The 24,347-nt window shown below is 38.3% G+C and overlaps 1 protein-coding gene across 6 annotated transcripts in view; it reads right to left on the bottom strand.

Annotated features, from left to right (window-relative positions):
• LOC137237430 (patj homolog) overlaps positions 1-24,347 on the bottom strand; it is a 151,921-nt gene that overhangs the window by 112,395 nt on the left and 15,179 nt on the right. For 2 of the 6 annotated variants that reach the window (XM_067761043.1, XM_067761045.1), the window contains exon 2: positions 20,206-24,281. In XM_067761043.1, coding sequence (XP_067617144.1) covers positions 20,217-22,910 — 2,694 coding nt within the window. In that variant the 5' untranslated portion in view covers positions 22,911-24,281 and the 3' untranslated portion in view covers positions 20,206-20,216. Of the gene's footprint in view, positions 1-20,205; positions 24,309-24,347 lie in introns of those variants that run through there. The other 4 variants (XM_067761041.1, XM_067761042.1, XM_067761044.1 and 1 more) reach the window with 4 other exon arrangements.

Genomic DNA, 24,347 nt, shown 5'->3' with positions numbered 1-24,347 from the left:
TTGATACAACTGATGATGGTGATGATAAGGCTGATATGCAGTTTAAGCAAAATACGATCCACATCATAATAATCATGATAATTGTGCTACAAACTTAGTTGATGACATCATTCATCCGGATTAGGAAAAGCCACTAACGTTTTCCGTTCTCAGCTACTTGTTCACACACACTCCTCAAGTAGAAATTAAATACGTTATGGCTTTACCGTTTTACTCAAACACTTCAAAAGTATGCATGTATGTGTTAAACACTCACTTTTATGATAGCCATGAAGATATCAGAAGTGCCAAAGTTGTTAAGACCACATTGTATAGAGCTTTTCTACTTCATACAAATAGATACGCATGTCTATGTGTTTATGTACTAGTGTGGGTGGGTATTGTTGAATGTATGCAATGTCAAGTTCAATTAATCTAAATTTATGATCTGTGCAATCAACAAAATTTGTCATTGTTTCAAGTTAATTATTGTCCTTCAACTCGCAAAAATCGTGTTTTTAGTCAACTAAAGAGACTGAGAATCTCGCACAATTGACTTAAGTACTATTACTTGTAGAATAAATAATTTCGAAGATTAGTAGTTTGGCACAATTGAATCGCTGCAAGGCAACGTTAATGTAACGAATAAGGCAGACAAGAGTCGAATAACTTCCGACCGAGATACTTATTTTGCGGCTGTGTTGGATATTAAGATTCACCGCATGGACCCATGGATAAGTGAATATTAATAAACCCTCATAGTTCTAATGTGCGTTTGGAGTCAACCACTCGTCAGAAAGATCTCCTAACCTGACAGGTAAGCGAGCGCTGGAGGACTAACATCTGTTTTGGCGGCCTCGTTCAGTTCGGTCGGCATGACAGCTGCCAGATAATTTTGATCAAAAAATGGGTAGCCTTACACATTAAGCATTGATAGTCCCTTGCGTCAATATTCAATCCACCAAGAATTAACGACGGAAACTTTATCACCCTACTGGATGCCACTACAGGTAGCGGCAGTCTAACCTTTCCTTTCAGTCTGTGCTATGCACTGTATACTAGAGAACTTCACATAGGAGCATTAATATGCATATCCTAAAGATAACGTACGTGTATTGATGAAGTCCCCAGCGGTTATCAATAGCTCCCAAGGAGCAGTACAAAGCAAACGAATTCTCTGTACCCCTATCTTACATTTCAAGCTTTCAAAATGCTTCCTAGAATAATCCTAAGTCAGACGTCACTGTGGTACTCTCCCAAGGTAGAGTGTTCTGAATTCAAGTTTCTTGTATCTCCTAGTAAACAAATTCTGTTAGGTTTTACTATGGTGGACAGCTAGTCCGTACGATTGAGATCACATGGTTTGGGTTTTAAACATTTCTCAGTGTATTTCCTCCCGAAAAAGATTTCCAGATCACCGACATAAACCACCACCATGCCGTCCCTACCTCTAATTACCTAAGGTAGCTCATTTACACGACGACCTTTTTCTAAGCCTTTCGTTTACCCCCATTCCGCTTTGATCGTTCTACTGCTTCAAAGTAGGAAGTAAATCCTACCAGAATCCATTCAACTCTCAGCGTCCAGACGAAATTCATAGTTCTCGTAGCGTGTTAAGCTGCAGAAGTTCGCCCACGCGGCAGGTATGCCTGTCGTAAGAGGCGATTAAGCTACCAAACTGATTCAATAGGTTGCCAGCGCAATATATAGCATCTCCAACCCAATTATCAACCTCACCTTCCAGTGGCGTATCCTGTTTCTTTAACAGCCGAGGCTCTGGCGACCCCAAACTCCCCATGGATCTAGGGGGTGGGAGAGCGGTATGGTTCAGAAGGTTCCATGTGTTCATACTAAATTCTTCCCGAGATGGTCGGGCTAGTATTTTAATGCGACCGGAACGTACCGCATCAAAATCCATCAAAGGACCATCAACATCGATAACACTCCCCAAAAACTTCGGGGAGTGTCCTTAGAGTGAGAAGCACGGTTACATGTCAGAGTGAAGACGCATGCCACTATTTGATTTCTTTTTAAGGGTTGTGCTTTTATTCGATTAATAGATTAAGTTGAATAATATATTGGTCATTTAAGCGCTTACTTGATTAATTCAAAATTAGAAATCTGAGTATTCATTTTAATTGAGTTGTGATTATTGTGTTTAATTACAAATTCTATTTCTTAATTAATTTGGTTTAGGGTAAGTCAAAAAATAGAAATGATCGATTGAGTAATTTGAAATGCGGTTAATCAAAGTTATGAAAAATCAATTAATCACACAGCCCTATTTGTTTAAAATAATAAATACACTTTTTAACTAAGAGTTCTACTCTAATTCTAACTTCCTTTACTTTTTCTATACCGAAGTATTAACACGAAGTAAAAAGAACTTTGTAGTTTGGTTGTGAACAATCAATTGCATTACAGAACTAGCAAACCCGGCAGACATTTTTCTGCACTAAATTTGGTTTATCTGCATACATTTTAATAAGCTTTTTCCGTCTAACTCTGCCCTCCCCCCTCTTCACTTTTTCTTAATCTTTTTATTCACTACTCCCTCCGTCTTTTCGCCTCATCTTCGCCTCACTCTCAGTCTCCTTCTCTTTCCCTCTTTTCTCTTCTCTCGCGTTCTTCTCATTCTTCTTCATCCCTTATTGCCATCCCAGAGGGTGGTATCTATTTTGTTCCAGTCCCGTTCCGAGTCCCAGTCCCACTCCGAGTCTCAGTCCCAGTCCTATTCCTAATCCCAATCCCAGTCCGTCTCTGGTCTACTCCATGGAAAAAAGGATCGTAAATACTAATATAAGTAAATTTATATACCAAATTTCAGGCAAATCAAATAGTAATCCATGTCTTTATTTCGGCTTCGCATACATATTTATCAGTATTGCCAGGTTGATGCGACTAAATCGAATATCACAATGAAAATTACTTTAAAGCTCTCAGCAACAGCTTTCATTTGATTTCCATATTACAAACAATTTCTAGGTGTACCCTGTACTAAAGCACACATCAACAGCTTCAGTTAAAGTTCACAAACTACCCTGGTACAATACTAGGTTGAGAAAGTTGAAAAATCAAAGAAACAAGTACTTTAAATTATACAAGGATACCAGCGATACTGTTTTTAAAGATCAGTATACTTCCTATATGACGCAGTTCAATGTTCTTGATAAGTTTTTGTACAAAAAATACGTTTCTAGAGTTGAAGATGAGTTGAAAGTTAATCCTAAATCTTTTTGGAACTATGTTCGTTCAAAGAAAGGTTGTTCTAATATACCTACCTGTGTCAAATTTAATAACATTTGCTCCAACAGTTTGGTCGATTCGGCAAATCTTTTTGCTGATTTTTTCAAATCTACGTTTGTTGTTGAGACCGATAACCTTGATAACAGGTATCTTACTGATAGCCCCAAACCTTTAGACTTTGGGTCTCTGTCCTTGTCTGAGACCGATATTATCTTGGGTATATCCTCCTTACAGACCTCAATCAAAACTGATATTGATGGATTGTCCTCTTTTTTATTTAAGAAGTGTACTATTTATCTTTGTGTGCCACATTTTCAATATTTCGCTATCGTCTGGAGTTTTTGTTGATTGCTGGAAGCTGGTGTCTATCACTCCTATCTTCAAGTCAGGCAATAAAAATGAAGTAAAGAATTATAGGCCAATATCCAAACTGTCAACATGTTCAAAACTTTTTGAAAAGGTAGTTAAAAACAAAGTATCATTCGCTATAAATAAAATAGTCGATCCATGTCAGCATGGTTTCATTGCGGGACGTTCGACTGCTACAAATCTGGCTGTTTTCTCTCAGTTTTGTGTCTCTGCGTTTAAGGATGGATGTCAAGTTGACACCATATATACGGATTTTTCCAAGGCTTTTGACATAGTTTCGCACAAATTACTTCTGTGGAAACTTGAAAACATGGGCTTTCACTCAAGCTTTCTGTCGTGGCTGAAGTCCTATTTGGAAAATAGAATATCTTTTGTTGAAATCGAGAGAACTAAGTCTTATGAATTCTCAGCAACTTCGGGTGTACCACAAGGTAGCATCCTTGGTCCTATTTTGTTCTTAATGTTTATTAATGATGTTGGCTCATGCATAAACTATTCGAATTATTTGCTTTATGCTGACGACTTAAAACTCTTTCGGAGAATCTCCTGTACTTCTGATGCATTGCGTCTGCAAGAAGATCTGAATGGTATAAATAATTGGGCCTGTCAAAATAATCTGCGACTCAATATTAGTAAATGCTGCCACATGACGTATACTAAGTCTACGAATGTGGTTTCATTCGCGCACTCGATTTCAAATGTAACTCTTGCGTCAATTAATGAGTTTCGCGATCTTGGCGTAATTTTGACTCATCTTTTACTTTTTGTAATCATGTAAACTTTCTCATACCAAAGGCTTATACCAACTTAGCTTTCTTGCGACGATATGCCAAGGATTTCAAGGACCCATATACCAGGAAAAGCGTATACAATGCCTTAGTGCGTTCCAAGTTAGAGTATGCATCAGTCATCTGGAATCCCATATACTCCTCACACTCTTTAAGAATTGAAAGAATTCAGCGCAAGTTCATACGATTTGCTCTTCAACCTCTGCACTTTGTTAATCCCCTGCCACCCTACAATGCAAGATGCATGCTTATCAATGTCTTGCCACTTGAAGTTAGACGTCTTGTTCAAAACGTAATGTTTATTTTTGACATAATATCCGGTGCCATTGACTGCTCAGAACTACTTGGGCAGTTGAATTTCAATGTCCCTAACATAGCTCTCCGCTTTCACAGTACATTCCGCGTTGAAGTGCTGCGTTCGAATTACTTCAGTTTCGCACCTCTTATAAGAGGTCTTGTAGAATTTAATCGCCTATCCAGAAGCCTTGACCTGGACTTTGCCATGCCAAGGTCTCTGTTTAAGGCACGCATTGAGTCCTATTACTTATCTCAGTAAATCTTACTTTAAAATTGTTAAACTAGTACTAAGTTAACCTGTAATCTAGTCAGTAAGGTTGTTACCATTTGACTTAATAAAGATATGAAATATGAAACAGCTTCAATTTGATGCTCATAATGTAAAAACACATCCTAGTATCCACGTTTTGGCATATATCTCGAGACCCTAGTCACCCAGGGGTATGAAAACCACCCTTTAAAGCACTCATCAACAGCTTTCATTTGATATCCATATTGTATAAACTGTTATTGTATAAACTGGTATACGGGCCCACGTTTTCGCCTATATCTCGAGACCCTAGTCACAAATAGGTATGAAAACCACCCGTTAGAGCACTCATCAACAGCTTTCATTTGATATCCATATTGCATAAACTGTTATAGTATAAACTGGTATACGGGCCCACGTTTTCGCCTATATCTCGAGACCCTAGTTACCCAGGTGTATGCAAATTACCCTCTACTAAAGCACTCATCAACAGCTTTAATTTTTATGCATATTGTATAGACACATCCTAGGGGTACCCGGATCCACGTTTTGGCCTATATCTCGAGATCCTAGTCACCAATAGGTATGAAAACTACCCTTTACTAAAGCACTCATCAACAGCTTCCATTTGATATACATATTGTATAAACATATTCTAGGGGTACCCGGGTCCATGTTTTGGGCTATATCTCGAGACCCTAGTCTCACAGTTGAAAGAAAATTATCCTGTACTATGTCACTCATTAACAGCTTTCATTTGATATCCATATTGTATAAACTCTGTCTAGGGGTACACGGGATCACGTTTTGGCCTATATCTCGAGACCCTAGTCACCCAGCGGTATGCAAATTACCCTTTGCTAAAGCACTCATCAACAGCTTTCATTTGACATCCATATTGTATAAACTGTTATTGTATAAACTGGTATACGGGCCCACGTTTTGGCCTATATCTCGAGACCCTAGTCACCCAGCGGTATGCAAATTACCCTCTACTAAAGCACTCATTAACAGCTTTCATTTGTTGTCCATATTGTATAAACACATTCTAGGGTCCACGTTTTGGCCTATATCTCGAGACCCTAGTCACCCAGGGGTACGAAAAATTCCCCGTATCAAAGTACTCATAAACAGCTTCCATTTCCTTAGTGCACAAATATTAGAATATACATGCAAAAATACCAAAAAAAATAAAACTTTTGTTTAAGGATTTTAAGGAAAGGTTCAATATTTTTAACGAAAGAGTATTTTTCAAGAGATGTTTGCATTCTTAACCATTATGTGTCGCCTGCCTCACTCAAAAGCAATTTGCGCGCACAGTTGACATCGACCAACCACACACACGCATTTTTTGGGAAAAATGTAACTTTTGTTTAAACAACTTGGCTGATATAAGGAAGGAATTAAGTATTTTTTTATGCAGAACGGAGGTAAATATTTCAAAGTTTTACTGAAAAGTAGAATTTTTTAAATCCATCCATCCGTTTATGAGTTATAGCTGTGTAAACAAAAATCTTATGATTTTTTACTACATTTTGGCAATTTGCCACGCCCCTATAATATATACCTTCAATTTATATTAACTGTACCATCTCACGTAGCTAGGCTTTCAAATGCAAAAAACCGTTTTAAAATCGGAGCATTCTGAGTGAAGTTTTGTGCGTACATGGCATTTAGCGACTTTATTTTATAAGATTTATAGAAGATAGACATCGATAGAAGATAGATAGATAGGTTCTTACATGACTAATGTGAGTTTACCCTAATACTTACAAACTAAAAGTATCTACATTCCTAGTGTATGTATGCCAAGTCAGCATATTATGTACATATAAATATTTTGGCAGTCACATTGACAAACCGACAATGTCGATCAGTCATGATGATCGATAAGTATGTTGGTCAATGTGACGGGTTGACAAATAGGGTTTACAAATGTAAACAGATATGTGTCCTGTGTGTTGGCATGTATATATGATGTTGAACTCCGGCTGGGTTCATGTGGGTCGCTATGACTTGAATGTGTGTGGTCAATATGTGTATATGCATAAAAAATGCATTGAAAGTGAAGCGCATTTTAGGTATTACTACAATGCATTTTCTATTCAGTATTAATCTCTCCTTAACATACAAAACTGATTAGGTGTTTATTTTATTTTACTATGTAAATTCATCATTCCAAATTCACAAAGATATTGCTTTCAAAATAAATTTTAGTATTTTACAATCGTATAAACTGTAAACATTGTAACTATTGCGGACAATCGAACCAACCAACGCAAAAAGCAACTAACCCTCCTACCAACCCAATCAACGTCGTCCAACCATAAAATGTGTGCCAACTCGAATAAAGATATTTATGAGATGCAAATTGTTGACGTGACGCTCCATCGAATTGTACGTAATTCAAAAAGCGATCGTAAATGCCAAATTGCACACAATTTCAATATTCGTTATGTAAACAACCGTCAGGCTATGAACGTTTATAACAACAATAAACAAACTATAGACGTCAAAAGCTACAGCGCGCCATCACTTTAAACACAAATTGGCCAGCAGCTGGTAGTGGCAAGTAGCCAGTAGGGACTGAAACTTTCTGTTTTTTTTTTTTTTGCTTTGAGCCAGAAACTTACAACAAAATGTATAGAAGTATTTACGCGCGTATACATTTTATATTTATTTTCATATACTAACACACACCTTAAGCACAATATGAACAAATCTGATTACTTCGGTAAAAGGAAAACTTTCGTAATTTACATTATCTCGTTGTGTTAGTGGTTGGTAGCTCACGGCTGTTGTCTGCTGCTAGTTGATACTTTAGTTCTTTGGCACGCGTATGCATCGCTATCATTCCTCATGGCTAACTTACACAATTTCCTTTGTATAAAGACATAAAGAGCGTAGTTTGAAGGTTTGTAGTTATGTATATTTACCCGGCAATAAAACCTTTGAGTCACATACCAGCTCAATCACACACAGGGTTGAGGAAGGTGTTGATAGCGATATTTATGGCTTCTTTACCCTCATTGTTAACCTCAGCTACCTGTGGCGAATCCTGTTTATTAAGCAGGCGCGGCTCTGGTTTCTCACGGAAGGAGGAAGTTGGATAGCCTAGAAGGTTCAACGGTGTCATTCAATATCCGGTGACGGACTATCAACAACAATAAAACTCCCCCAAACCTTAGGGAAGTTTCTTATCGTTACAAGAATAAGCAGTTTCGGTATTACTATATCTTAAATACTTGTTGACGAAGAAAGCCTTTAGTGATAAATTCGGCACATTCCAGGTTTACTTTGGGCACAATTTTTGTATTTCGGCCCCATTGTGATGCTCAGGACTGCTTTTGCTAGATTTCTAAGAATTGGTTATGATAACAAACGAATTCAGTATTTATTTGCACACCTTTTAGGAGAACATGTTTTGAGTGTATTCTGTCTGAAGTTTTTTTTTCAGATTTTCGTGGAATTATTTCAGCATTTTTCTGAGATTGCATTGGCTTGTGGCGACTTCTAGCAGTGCGTACCAGCAGAAATCTTGGATTAGTTTATTTGTACTATTAGAGCGAATTGATTTGCTGTGACGAGAGCTGTGATAGAATTTATGATTACGATTAGTGATAAGCGTGATTGTGAACAGAAATTTTGATAATATACATATCTCACCTTTTACGGATAAATATTGTTGGTATTTTCTCTAATTATTTATTTTATACAAGCTTGTAGACTGGCACGATTTACTGCAGAGAAGTTTTGGACCGTGCTTCTGTTCCAATTTTACCCGTGCACTTTTTCATCTTTTTTATTCAAATTGACGAGTCGGCATCTACATGTTTTATGCTAACTCCGACTGAGAAACTTTTCATGGCAGAACTACATTCGCAATGTTTGTTAAAACTCTACAAAGGGGCGACCCCGCTAAACAAATTTGTTCTAACAGCTCCTTCTTTTTTCTCTCTCTCACCCTTTCACTCTCTTTTTTTTCAGTCTCTCTCCATCTCATACTGCTACCTCTCTGCCATAATATTTTCCCGCCCTTTCCCGCTCAATGTCTCACTTTATTCCTTTTTTCCTTTTAGCTCGTTTCATTCCCCAATAATCTCTTATTGCTATGCTGTTCCTCTTTGTCTTTGCGTTTCCTCTCGCTTTCTTCCATTTTTATACTCAGTTGAGCAGAGCTCACAGAGTATATTAAGTTTGATTGGATAACGGTTGGTTGTACATATATATAGGAATCGAGATAGATATAGACTTCCATATATCAAAATAATCAGGATCGAAAAAAAATTTGATTGAGCCATGTTCGTCCGTCCGTCCGTTAGCACGATAACTTGAGTAAATTTTGAGGTATCTTGATGAAATTTGGTATGTAGATTCCTGAGCACTCATCTCAGATCGCTATTTAAAATGAACGATATCGGACTATAACCACGCCCACTTTTCGATATCGAAAATTTCGAAAAACCGAAAAAGTGCGATAATTCATTACAAAAGACAGATAAAGCGACGAAACTTGGTAGATGAGTTGAACTTATGACGCAGAATAGAAAATTAGTAAAATTTTGGACAATGGGCGTGGCACCGCCCACTTTTAAAAGAAGGTAATTTAAAATTTTGCAAGCTGTAATTTGGCAGTCGTTGAAGATATCATGATGAAATTTGGCAGGAACGTTACTGCTATTACTATATGTACGCTTAATAACAATTAGCAAAATCGGAGAAGGACCACGCCCACTTTTAAAAAAAAAATTTTTAAAGTAAAATTTTAACAAAAAATTTAATATCTTTACAGTATATGAGTAAATTATGTCAACATTCAACTCCAGTAATGATATGGTGCAACAAAATACAAAAATAAAAGATAATTTCAAAATGGGCGTGGCTCCGCCCTTTTTCATTTAATTTGTCTAGGATACTTTTAACGCCATAAGTCGAACAAAAATTAACCAATCCTTTTGAAATTTGGTAGGGGCATAGCTTTTATGACGTTAACTGTTTTCTGTGGAAATGGGCAAAATCGGTTGATGCCACGCCCAGTTTTTATATACAGTCGTCCGTCTGTCCTTCCGCATGGCCGTTAACACGATAACTTGAGCAAAAATCGGCATATCTTTAATGAACTTAGTTCACGTACTTACTTGAACTCACTTTATCTTGGTATGAAAAATGAACGAAATCCGACTATGACCACGCCCACTTTTTCGATATCGAATATTACGAAAAATGAAAAAAATGCCATAATTCTATACCAAATACGAAAAAAGGGATGAAACATGGTAAGGTAATTGGATTGTTTTATTGACGCGAAATATAACTTTAGAAAAAACTTTATAAAATGGTTGTTACACCTACCATATTAAGTAGAAGAAAATGAAAAAGTTCTGCAGGGCGAAATAAAAAACCCTTAAAATCTTGGCAGGTACTACATATATAAATAAATAAATTAGCGGTATTCAACAGATGATGTTCTGGGTCACCCTGGTCCACATTTTGGTCGATATCTGGAAAAGGCGTCCACCTATAGAACTAAGCCCCACGCCCTTTTAAAATACTCATTAACACTTTTCATTTGATACCCATACCGTACAAACATATTCTAAGGTCACCCCTGGTCCACCTTTATGGCGATATCTCGAAAAGGCGAACACCTATAGAACGAAGGTCCACTCCGTTTTAAAAATACTCATAACACCTTTCATTTGATACCCATATCGTACAAACAAAGTCAAAGTCTAGAGTCACCCCAGGTCCACCTTTATTGCGATACCTCGAAAAGGCGTACACCTATAGAACTAAGGCCCACTCCTTTTAAAAAACTCATTAACTCCTTTCGTTTGATACCCATATTGCACAAAAGAATTCTAGAGTCACCCCTGGCCCACCTTTATGGCGATGTCTCGAAACGGCGTCCACCTATGGAACTAAGGATTACTCCCTTTTAAAATACTCATTAACACCTTTCTTTTGATACCCATATTGTACAAACAAATTCTAGGGTCACCCCTGGTCCACCTTTATGGCGAAATCTCGAAACGGTGTCCACCTATGGAACTAAGGATTACTCCCTTTTAAAATACTCATTAACACCTTTCTTTTGATACCCATATTGTACAAACAAATTCTAGGGTCACCCCTGGTCCACCTTTATGGCGATATCTCGAAACGGCGTCCACCTATGGAACTAAGGATTACACCCTTTTAAAATACTCATTAACACCTTTCATTTGATACCCATATCGTACAAACGCATTCTAGAGTCACCTCAGGTCCACCTTTATGGCGATATTTCGAAAAGGCGACCACCTATACAACAACCACCACTCCCTTTTAAAACCCTCATTAATACCTTTAATTTGATACCCATATTGTACAAACACATTCTAGAGTCACCCCTGGTCCACCTTTATGGCGATATTTCGAAACGGCATCCACCTATAGAACTAAGGCCTACTCCCTTTTAAAATACTCATTAACACCATTCGTTTGATGCCCATATTGAACAAACAAATTCTAGGGTCACCCCTGGTCCACCTTTGTGGCGATATCTCGAAACGACGTCCACCTATGGAACTAAGGATTACTCCCTTTTAAAATACTCATTAACACCTTTCATTTGATACCCATATCGTACAAACGCATTCTAGAGTCAACCCTGATCCACCTTTATGGCTATATCCCTAAATGGCGTCCACCTATAGAACTATGGCCCACTCCCTCATAAAATACTCTTTAATGCCTTTCATTTGATACACATGTCTTACAAACACATTCCAGGGTTTCCCTCGGTTCATTTTCCTACATGGTTATTTTCCCTTATGTTGTCACCATAGCTCTCAACTGAGTATGTAATGTTCGGTTACACCCGAACTTAACCTTCCTTACTTGTTCTTCATTGTCTTGTAGTGACAAGAAGTTTTATCGATGCTGATGATCCCTTTCCGCATATATATCCGATATGTTCCGTTTCCAGCCTTTTCCCTCTCTCACTAACTCTTCTTTTTCCATCCCTTCCCTGTTTCTTTTTCAAAGTCTCTTCCAATCCTTTGGTTTTTCCTTTTCCTCTTCCCTTCCTCTTTTTCTTTTCCTTTCTTTCTTAATTCCCTATCAGTTTTTTTCGGGAAAGATGATTTTTTATTTGGTCATCTTCTTACTTTTTTTCCTTTTTTACGCCCCCTCTTCATAATCCTTACCCGTTTTCCTTTCGAATCCTCTTCCAATCCTTTATTTTTTCTTTTTCCCTCCTCTTTTTCTCCCTTTCCATCTTCATTTTCCTTCCCCTTGCCAAGATTTTCTTTTTTTACGCCTCATTTCCATTTTTCCCTCTTCACATCAGTCATTCTCTTCATTTACATATGTCTACTTTCCGCCCTCTCTATCCCCTCGCCATAACTTTTACTTTCCCTTCTCCTCCTATCTCTTTGCCGTATAAAATCTTCTTTTGTCCCCCTTGGAACCGTTTATTTCTACTCGTACCCTTTTCCCTGTACCCTCCATATTTCCTTCCCTCCCCTCGCCAGACTTCCCACTTTCCCTTCCCTTCTCTTCCCTATCTTTTTTTTCTTTTTCCGTTACCCCCTTCCCTATGCCATACAATAACTGGTTTTGAGTCCCTTTGAACCATTTATTTCTGCTTCTCTGTACCCCTTTTATTCTTTTTACTCCCTTGCTACTACCCATTGTACTCCCTGTTCCTGTTCCTCTTCTCACCCTTTTCCTTTTTCTTCCACTCTCGCTTCCCGACACCGCTTTACTTCCTTCTGCGCGTACCACGCTATCACTGTTACCCCTCACGATTGGAAGTATTAGCAAAATAAACTCACCCTCGAAATTTTATTATAATTAGTGGAGTAATTTCAGAAATTTTTTTTCCTCTCATCCTCCTTTCACTTATTTTCTACCTCCTTTTAATTTTCCTCTTCCTATATTTCCCCTCTACATGCTTTTCACATCTTCCTTCTCTTTCGGAAATAAATCACATCAAGCTATTATTATTATTATAAAATATATAATGGAAAGATTTTCAGTCCACAAATTCACTTTTGACTTTATGCACTTAGAAAGCATGAATGCCAAAAGCTATCTAATCTGATATCAACTGAATCAACAATAGCACACTTTTGCCAGAGATAATATACTTTGATAACAAAATGCATACAATAATATAACGTACATATTTTCTTATATTCACTTTGTATAAAAACCAATCCTCCAATGATAATATATCACCATTAAATCTTTACAGTTCAAACATGAAATTAATACACACAAAGTGATTGAATTGAAATCAATGCAAAGAAATTGAAAGACATCATTGTACTATACAGCAGCTGCTCATCACAAAAAGTGAATACCTCATCCCAAAGGTGTTGCGCTTAGTTCATACACACATAAGCATAATATAAAACACATACACACACACACAAGCACACAACGTATCAATTGCTTTAAAGTTTTAATTAGAACAGCATGCTTGTCACATTGCCGGATGTGCACTGTCATCTACACACATACATACATATATATGGGTGAATAAGTGCATATTGGTTGAATGGTTGTGGTTGAATTGTCCTTTTAAATGAAAATCACATACATACAAACCCAAAACACCCATCTTCGTTGTGTGTAGTAATAAAAATAGAAAGCAAGGCTGTAATAATAATGCACAAGCGCTCAGTTGTGGCACAAAATGCTGCCGGCATTAGTGGCGTAGCAAACGTGTGGAACATACTCGCGCGTAAAAAGGAATTGTCGGTCATAACGAAAAGTGGGTCAGGGATCCTGAAGCCATCATTTAACGAACAAACACTTAAAAATGCGTATCAGTTTAGAACATTTTCTTGTTGACAATGCCGAACCATTTAAGCTGGGAGCGAAACAGGAAAATGTAACAAATATCATAAAAGTTGAAAAAAATCAAAGGACGTCAAGGTAATGTTACGTCTTTGAAAAGGCTTAGTAGATCCACTGTAGGCAACAACATTGACCTAAGCTTGAAAAGCGTAAACGAACATATTTGAAAGAATTCGTGGGAAATGGTTATTACAAAACGTAGTGAGAAGAGCATTTAATTTGACTGCACCAGTGTAATGGCGACGTTGAGATTAGAAAAAAGAAATGTGATATAAAGTCAACGGCCTCAACGTTAATTAATCTTATGAACCCATACTTCAAATGGTTACAAGTTCAATTGAAGTTATAGCTATCTAAAATGATAACATTAAGCCAACTCACACTTTCTCAAGTGGTCATAAGATCAACTATTTTCACTCGCACCTTCACGAACTTAGAAGTTAGCTACTGGGAAATTTATAGTTATAATTTAGGAGAGGCGACATAAGGTCAACGAGCACAGAGTCAATTGAATTTATGACCTTATGAAATATTTACCACGTCAAATTTGCTTTTCATAAATCGCCATAAATTATTCCATTATAATGCAAATCTGTTTAAAGCTGGACCGGTTATGATTATTTCGAAATAAGAATAACATATTGAATTAAACGTCTAACCCAACCTGCGGAGTTTTTTTGTTTCTGTGCCAATTTTAAATTGTTGTAATTGGTCATAAGATCAAATGGCCATAAAGTCAAATTAAGAAAGGCAAATAATTCAATTGACCATTTGGAGGGGTCCTTAAGCCAAATGATCTTATAGCCATTTGAAGTGCGCACAACGTCGATTGGCTTTTTGTCGGCTGAGCTTATGTCAACACACCTACTAAAGTAATGTCTATAAACTGTTTCCTAGAATAGTCATAAGGTCAAACTCAATTTTCTCCAGTGACCATAGTGTCAAATTTGGCTTAAGGCCAATTGACTTTATGACCATCGGTCTTATGTCACCCTACCCAAAATAAATCATTAACTTTGCTTTAGTAGTGTTCTCATCTTACTGCAATTGCACTCAACTTACTGCGATTTCGTAGAAAATATTAAAAACTCATGCTCCACTAGCTTCAAAGCGACTAGGTTATGGCATGCAAAATGTGCAATTTACTGCAATTCTGACAAAATCTTCTTAGACTTTGACTTCGGAGCTTAAACACTGCTCTGGAGACTTTTTATACAGCGGTGTACACAAGCGCTTGTTCATCATGGTAAGATCATTTTGAGTTTTGCTAACTTCTTCAGTTCTGGTTTGGTTTCATTCGCGGTTTCGGGTTCGCGCCACTTCGGTTTCGGTTTTGCACAAAAAGGAAACAATTCTTTTTCTGGCGATTCATTTAATTAAGATGGAACTTGTTACAATCACTAGCAGATACTATGGTCCCCAATTCAGGACAAGGATAAGTTAGGTTGAAGCAACTGGCCCGAAAAGTTACTCCTCCGCAGCAGCGGTAATTGGGAGATCTTTTTGTTAGCGTTGTTTCAACACCAAAAGCGCTCCTCGAATGCTTAGGCAGTGCCACATTTACGGCCAATATTAGCTTCTTGACTAAGATACTAGCCTACCTGATCGATAATGATTTTATTACTACGGGAGCTTTGGAAATCTGTAGATTTTAGTCTCCTCTAACGACATGCATGGCTGGATATTCTGATATGTAATACTAGCAGACCCGTTAGACGTTGCTCTGCCCTAAATTTGGTCTATCTGCATACATTTTAATAAGATTTTTCCGTCTAACTCTGCCCTCTCCCCCTCTCCACTCTTTTCTTAATCCTTTTATTCACTCCTCCCTCCGTCTTTTTCGCTTCATCTATCTCTATCTTCGTCTCACTCTATATCTTTCTCAGTTTCCTTCCCTCTTTTCTCTTCTCTTAAGTTATTCTCATTCTCTATTGCCAGTCCCAGAGGGTGGTATGTATTTTGTTCCAGTCCCATTCCGAGTCCCAGTCTGACTCCGAGTCTCAGTCCCACTCCTAGTCCTAATCCCAGTCCCAGGCCGCCTCTGGTCTACTTGCTGGAAAGAAGGATCCTAAATACTAATATAGGCAAATGTATATACCAAATTTCAGGCAAATCGAATAGGACGTATGTAAATCGGTATGTGGGTATTATTAATTCATGTCTTTATTTCGGTTTCGCATGCATATTTATAAGTTTTGCCAGGTTGATGCGACTAAAGCCAATATCACAATGAAAATTACTTCAAAGCTCTCAGCAACAGCTTTCATTTGACATCCATATTACACACACATTCTAGGGGTATCCGGGTCCATGTTTTAGCCTATATCTCGAGACCCTAGTTTCAACAGCTTCAATTTCATACCCATAATGTAAAAACACATCCTAGTGTTACCCTGGTCCACGTTTTGGCCTATATCTCGAGATCCTAGTCACCAATAGGTTTGAAAACTACCCTGTACTAAATCATTCATCAACGGCTTCAATTTGATACCCATAATGTAAAAACACAGCCTAGTGTTACCCTGATCCACGTTTTGGCCTATATCTCGAGACCCTAGTCACAAATAGGTATGAAAATGACCCTGTACTATAGCACTTATCAACGGCCTCAATTTGATACCCATAATAACCTGGATCGATTTGTATGGACGAAAGTTAACCGATATCGCGCCATCGATTTTTCAATAGAATTTGGGCTCAGGAAAAAAGTACTCATACCCAAAAAAATAATTTTCGAGCCTGTGAAAAAAAAATAGCGAAAGGGTAAATTTTTCGACCAAAACACTCCCCAGAAGTCAAAAAATATTTTTTTTTTCAAAAAACGGTTGTAAAAACGTTGGCGTTTTTTGAAAAAAAAAAATATTTTTTTGGTTTTGGGGAGTGTTTTGGTCGAAAAATTTGGCTTTTCGCCATTTTTTCGCAGGCTCGAAATTTATTTTTTTGGGTACGCGTAGTGGAACTTTTTTTCCTGAGCCCAATACCTACCGCTATAAAGGTTAATAAATCGACCCAGTCTAACCCATAATGCAAAAACACATTCTAGGGGTACCCGGGTACACGTTTTTGGCCTGTATCTGGAGACCCTAGCCACCTAAGGGTACGAAAAATCCCGCGTATCAAAGTAGTCATAAACGGCTTCCATTTGATACCCATATTGTACCAAGACATCCCAGGATTACCCTTCTGATTTCATAAAATGTATCCTATGTCCGTCTCCTGGTTATAAGCTATCTCTTCACAAATGTTTAGCCAAATCGGTTAATCCGTTCTTGAGTTATAATACCACCTTATTTTATATATGTGGTATTCCATCCCATTTCGACCAATTTTGAACCCGACCCCTTTAGAATTGGCTGAAAGTTTTTCTTCTTTTTCTAGCTTACGAAAGACGTTTTTCAGAATTTTTTCATCCAACTTAAAAAAAGTTATGAATTTAAAAAAAACACCGTTTTTGTTTTCAAAATGCTATAACTTTTTCAAAAATTTACCGTTTGGGATCTTTTTTTTTTTAATTTGTTTTTAAATGTACTTTTCGGAAAAAATACAAAAAAATTTTTAAAGTTTTTTTTTGTAATTTTTCAGTTTTTCGAGATTTTTCGAATTTCGCCATTTTTTTTTTTCTCATAAAAAACTTCAATCAATACTGCAATCATCCCCACTAATTCCGAAGTGGACCGATTATTATTATTATTTTTTTTTTTTATTTAATTGAAAAAAAATAAAAAATTTTTTTTATCAATTTTATTTATATGACAAAAAAATGTAATAAAATGATTTGTAAGTATTCTTTTCTTTATATATTATGGTAATCTACGATATACCGGCCTAATGCAGTTGCTGGACAGCGAAAGCGAGTCACTTTAATCGTAGATTACCATAATATATAAAGAAAAGAATACTTAAAAATCACTTTCTTACATTTTTTTGTTATATAAATAAAATTGATGAAAAAAAAATTTTATTTTTGAAAATTTTTTTTTCAATTTTCAAAAATAAAATTTTTTTTTTCAATTAAATAAAAAAAATATAAAAAAATAATCGGTCCACTCCGGGATTAGTGGGGATGATTGCGGAATTGATTGAAGTTTTTAATGAAAAAAAAAAAAAATGGCGAAATTCGAAAAATCTCGAAAAACAGAAAAATTACAAAAAAAAAAAAAGAGCGAGACCGTAGAGGTAACAAGAAAGAGCAAATTGGTATCTTTTGACATAAAAGATTTATAACGATCTATACCACTATCGGAGACTTTGGACATAGTTAGCTCAACAATAGTTCATAACACAAAAAACAAAGTGAAAAGTATGCAAATCACAAATACGCTAAGAACCACTTTACGTCAAAACTATTTTCAATTCAACAATAAAATATATAGACAAACAAACGGTCTCGGAATGGGAAGCCCCACATCAGCAATTCTTATGGAAGTGTTCATGCAAAATCTGGAAGAAAAGTACATACAGGAGCTGAAGTCCAAATTAGGCGTATCATTTTATGCTAGATACGTGGATGACATAATATGCGTTTTAACTACTAATAACGAAGAGCTTGCACTGGAGTACCTCAACAAGCAGCACGGAAATATAAAATTTATAATGGAAACCGAAAAAGGCGGAGGAATCAACTATCTAGACCTCACGATAAATATTGATAAAGAAGCCAAAATATTTAACTATGACATATATAGAAAGTCAACGGCCACCGACACAATAATACACAATACCTCAAATCACCCTCAACATCATGAAAATGCAGCATTAAGGCACTTGGTACATAGACTTGAAAGAACACCTCTTACACAAGAGGCACATAAGAGAGAACTTGAGGTCATATATAATATCGCTGCAAACAACGGATATAAAAAGGCACTAGTAGATAAGCTCACAAGGACAAATGGAGAACCAAAAAGAAATAATGAAAAGGAAAATAATAGCTGGATGACTGTGACATATACTGGAAAAACAACATATAAATTGGCAAACTTCTTTAAAAAATACAACATTAACACAGCATTCAAAACATCGAACAATCTAGGGCGAAAACTAAGAACTAACATTAACTCAGAGGATCAGTTTAGCAGCCACGGCGTATACAAGCTTACCTGCGGATGCCAGCATAGTTACATAGGACAAACAGGACGGCAAATAAGAACGAGGTTCAGAGAACATATTAGAGATTACAACAAAAAAATACGGAATCCAAACATTATACCCGAGTCTAACTTCGCGAATCACATGGTCGAGAATGGGTGTTCCCAAGCAAACATCAATAAAACAGTTACAGTTCTTCACATACAAGAAAAGGGCCGACGTCTCAACGTACTCGAAAACATGGAAATCTACAAACAGAAAACATTCGACGGTAGAATAATAAACGAACAGATAAACACAATTTCTGACACAATATTCGAGCCTTTAAAACTTGTTTACAGGAAACAACTTAATCACACAGGTACAGCAGACAAACACACAACAACAACACAAAACGCAAAACAATTAACACACCAAAACAAAAAACCGACAAAGAGGGTCAAACGACTAAAATCACAGATTTCTACCTACCCCAGTCAGCCACACAAATTGATTAGTAAACCACCCTCGGTTCTGAATGAACACAAAGCACATACACATAACTAAATATACACAAGCATCAATTTGACAATACCTGCTCATATACCTACGAACTACAAATACAGGACAAACGACAACAACAGATCAGAACGAAAATCGACACTGATGATGGCACAACGCCGAAACCGGTTTCTCTCAAAACCAAATTTGACAAGGGATGACGGAAAATCGTTCCAATATACATCAAATAAAAAAAACTTTAAAAGTTTGTTTGTTTTTTTCCGAAAAGTACATTTAAAAACAAATTAAAAAAAAAATCCCAAACGGTCAATTTTTGAAAAAGTTATAGCATTTTGAAAACAAAAACGGTGCTTTTATTTAAATTCATGACTTTTTTTGAGTTGGATGAAAAAATTCTGAAAAACGTCTTTCGTAAGTTAGAAAAAGAAGAAAAACTTTCAGCCAATTCTGAAGGGGTCGGGTTCAAAATCGGTCGAAATGGGATGGAATACCCCATATATACATCACATTAGAAACTTCAAAAATAACGGTATGTCTCCAGTATTTAATGGATGCTATTATACATATATATTCCTCTTAAATCACTCCATCTATTAAAAAAAAATCCGCATCAAAATCCGTTGCGTAGTTTTAAAGGTTTGAGCATTCAAAGGGACAGAAAAAGCGACTACTATGTAGTGATTATGTCAACTCCTTTTAAATGGTACAATAATTGTTCCAGGGGCATATGCATAAACTCTTAAAGGATCAAGCAAAATATAATTTCCATATAATAACATATACATATGAATAAGTATTATATAATAAAATGGCTAAGTGAATTTGATTTGTACTTACTCCATTATAAACTATGTGCTTGGCGAGTCTCCATCTTCAGCTGGCGATTCTATATTGCTATCTGATGTTGAAAGTGGTCTACAAATGCCCAATTTTGTCCTCCCCACAGGCATGCCCTTCAATATCGCCACAGCCTCATCTAAATCGAGACCCTGCAAGGAATGCTCACCAACGCACACCAAACGATCACCAGGAAATATCTCATTAGTAGCTTCAGCTGCACCACCACGTATAAGGCCGCGTATAACAATGACCGTACCGTCAGCATCCAATGGATCCTGATAATCAAGTATGGAAAATCCAAAACCTTGCTCGGTTTTGTCAATTTCAATAGTGGTGATATCGCTGCACCAAAGCGCCAATCCCGAAACATTTTCCAATGATTTAGAACGTTGCTGATCGGTCAGCGTGGCAGTGCTCGACGTGTAAAGCGAACTTTCCGATTGCGCTTTTGTAAGTAAATTTTGTAAACTCTGATGACCGCCGGGTAATAATGAGCGTGATTCAAATGCTTCTGGATTTTGTGATGTATTTATCACAGACGGAGCGGTAGGGCCACGCGCACATACCAATTTCACATGTGTTGGCAGCTGTTTTAGTATTTTTACAACTTCGGTATGCTTGAGACCCTGCAATTTGTATTCGTTTACTTGCAATAGCTCATCACCCGGTTTAAGTATACCTTGACGTCCCACAGGTCCATCTTCCAATATGGAGCGTATATAATGATGTGGACGCTTCTCGATGCCGCCTTCAACATCCACAGTGCCCTCCAAGCTGATTCCTAAACCTGAAAGTTTATTTATTTCGGCTACAATAATTTCACTTTCAGGGAACTCACTTTTCCACGTCAGCTTCAGTGTCTCCAAAGTGGCTGGAACGCGCGTTGTAGTTGTTAATTGGGGTGCAAGCGCAGTTCCACTCGTTGACGCAGGCACAGTAAGCGCAGTTGTCACCGTCACCGCCGGTGTTCTATAACTCGTTGGTAGTTGCTTTGGCTCGATCATAGCTGTCGCTGTAATTGAGATTACCGATTTTTTGCGACTGCCATTTAGGTTTTTCGATGCCGACTGTGTTTTCGTGCTCTCCACTTTGTCTTTCAGCGCCGCTACCTCATGTTCGTCACTACTCGCATCCTCCTCACCGCCGTCGTCATCGTCATCGTCCTTCTCATCGTCGCCTCCGTTGATATGCATTGCTTTTCCATTGGCTATGTGTCCATTTTCGTTTGGTGTTGTTGGTGTTTGTTGTCTTTTCGCGTTGCTAATTCCACTATGATCGCTATGATCCAGCATATGTGACATGTTTGAATCAACCGTTTCACGTGATGGAAAGTCAGCAAACTCCAGCATAATAATACCACCCTCGGTAGCCACAGAATCCGCATCTGAACGCGGTGGTAACCACGTTAGTGTAGCAATTGATGGAGATGGAGGCAGTGAGTTCTGTGATTGTGTATCACCTTTCAATTCCGTTAGTGCATTTTGTAAATGTTCGTACTTACGTCCGCGTAGGAAACGTTCCAATGTGAGGTGAACTTCAATATCAGTGTTGCGTAATATCTCTACCGCTTGATGATTGGTTACACCGGCTAGCGAGCGCCCATCTACAGCAACAATACGATCGTTAATTTGTATACGCCTACTCACCTCTGCGGCGCTTCCTTCAATAATACTCTTTACGAAAATGCCTGACAGATCTTCTTCCTCACAAACATATCCCGCCACCGTAATTCCCAGTCCGTAGACATTTTTATGCAATTCGACCACATAAGTTTCGGTTTCGGGTGAATCGATGTAACTTGACGAGGCCGATGAACAGATATCCGCATCGTCTGGTGCAAACTTTGAGTTGCCAGCATCATCGCCAGCTATCACAGTCTCAATATGTTCCAACTGATTGATATTTGATTTACTCATATTGCAGCTGGTGGTGGTAAGATCAAATTGTTGATGCTGCAGTGATCCCAGTGTAGTGGATTTTCCAACATGCAACGCTGTTGTCGTTGCCGTCACCGCATTCGACGTCGTCGTCGTCGTAATACCCGGCGGCAGCGACGGCAGCGGTGGCAGTAGCAACGGTAACGCTGGAGGCAATAGTGGTGGCGGTGACGGTGACACAATTGAAAATGGTACAATATCCAAATCTTTGGGATACATGAGCGCTGCTTCTGCTGCTGTAGCAGACATAGAGAATTCCGTTGGTATGGGTGGCAGTGGCAAATCAGCTAGTTCAGTATCCGGCGTTGGTGGTAGAAAGCAGCTGCCGCCGATGCCGCCGCCGCCACCACCGCCAACGCTTGAAGCACTAGTAGCAAAGCTAGGATTTTGAAAGAGATGCCTGGACAGTTCTTCTGGGTCGGAGAGGAGCTTAGTTGGAATAATTGGTGCATGACTTGCCAAAGTTTGTAAATCGATGGCTGTCGGCTCCACTGGCCTCGCAACAATCAGTCGAACCTGAGCTCCAGTCTGACGAAGAACCGTTGCTACTTGCTCGGAACTGAAGCCACGCAAGTTAACATCGCCAATTTGCAATAAATGATCGCCACATTGCAAACGACCATCACGTTCTGCAACACCGCCCGGCGTCAGCGCTTTAATTACAACACCAGTACTGCGACCACCGACCAGTATAAATCCCAAGCCATTGCCATCGTTTACCAAATCGATTACTTCCACTTGTGACCATTCGGTGCTTAAAACCATTATGACGCTACTCGGCGTAAGTAACTCCACGTCGTCTTCTTCGTCTTCGTGATCGTAATCGTCTGCCTCGCAGTTATCTTGAACGTCGTATTCTTCGTAGCAGATGTCTGTGACTCTTTTGCCGCAGTAGCTAAAACGTCTACTTCGTGTTGCCTGCTTACTATCAATACCTGGTTCTGTCGTTTTCGTATTCGTCGTAGGCGTGGTTGTCGCCGTTCCTCTCGTCGTTGTTGCGTGCCGTAGGCAACTACTGTTACTGCTAACATGACTTGCTACTGGCGACACCGACAACGTCAGCGATATTGTACGCGGATATGTTAGCCACTGCAATGACGAGGTAGACGACGAATAGCAGCGCGATAATGATGAGGAACGTATTGGTGGCACTGGCGGTGGTGGGGATGACGACGCACGGCGTGCTGTTAAACAACGTGACGATGCAGTGCAGCGCGGCAATGGTGGCAACGCCTTAAAGAAGAAGGTGCAATGGCTGCAGGATGTTGAAGTGGGAGAATTTAGGAAAGTGGAGTAGGAGTGACAGGATGCGAGGAGTGGTGCACGTAAAGGTGGCGGCGATATGGATTTTCGATATGGTAAATTGAGTTCACTAAAATTAACGATTGGCTTTTGTTGCTTCACTACGCTTTGTCGCGCATCTACGAACGCGCTTTCGTTGTGCTGTTTGTGGCAGCTTTCTTTTGCTTGTTGTTGTGTGTTGTGTCGTCAAATGATGTTGCTATCAATGCTACTGACACCGGAAAATCGATGATTTTCTAGTTCGAACTTATCAATGGCAAAATGTGGATGATTGTCGTTACGACGACGAGTCTGGCAAGTGTGACGCAAAATTCCTGACGGCGGTTGTGTTGTTTGTTGATGTAAATTGCAGCTGTCAATTTTCGTGTTGTTGCTGTCGTTTGACGTTGTACTCGTAATGTTGTTGTTGTTGGCACAGCTATTCCTATGCTCGCTGTTTATATGATGTCTGTTGTTGGCTGCGTTGGTTCCTGCAATGTTGTTGCTGCAATTGTTGCTCAAACTATGAGACCCATAACGTTTGTTGTTGTTTGCAGCGTGCATAGTAAACCACAACAATAACTATATTTACGCTGCCGCTGGCATAAGCCAGCCTTAGCCTAGGACCAACTCAGCAACGGAATTAGGTCGTTATTTTGCCTGAAACAATTATGAAAAAGTTGTGCTTGGTTGTGTTTACTGTTTTGTTGCTTTGTTTGTTGTTTTTTTACTTTGTTTGCATTAAAAATGCCAAATTACGGCACTTAAGCTTATTTAAAAAAAAAATTATTTTTCATTCGAAAGATGTCGCTGCTGCGCCGAATGCTGCTATGACTATCACGTAGAGTGCAATTACTGTGGGAAAAAGAAAATTTTCTTACACTGATAAGAAAGCAAAAATGTCATTTTATGTATTTTATT

This window comes from Eurosta solidaginis, chromosome 1 (assembly GCF_040869045.1).
Source record: "Eurosta solidaginis isolate ZX-2024a chromosome 1, ASM4086904v1, whole genome shotgun sequence".
NCBI lineage: Eukaryota > Metazoa > Arthropoda > Insecta > Diptera > Tephritidae > Eurosta > Eurosta solidaginis.
This window is presented reverse-complemented; position numbering and strand designations above follow the sequence as displayed.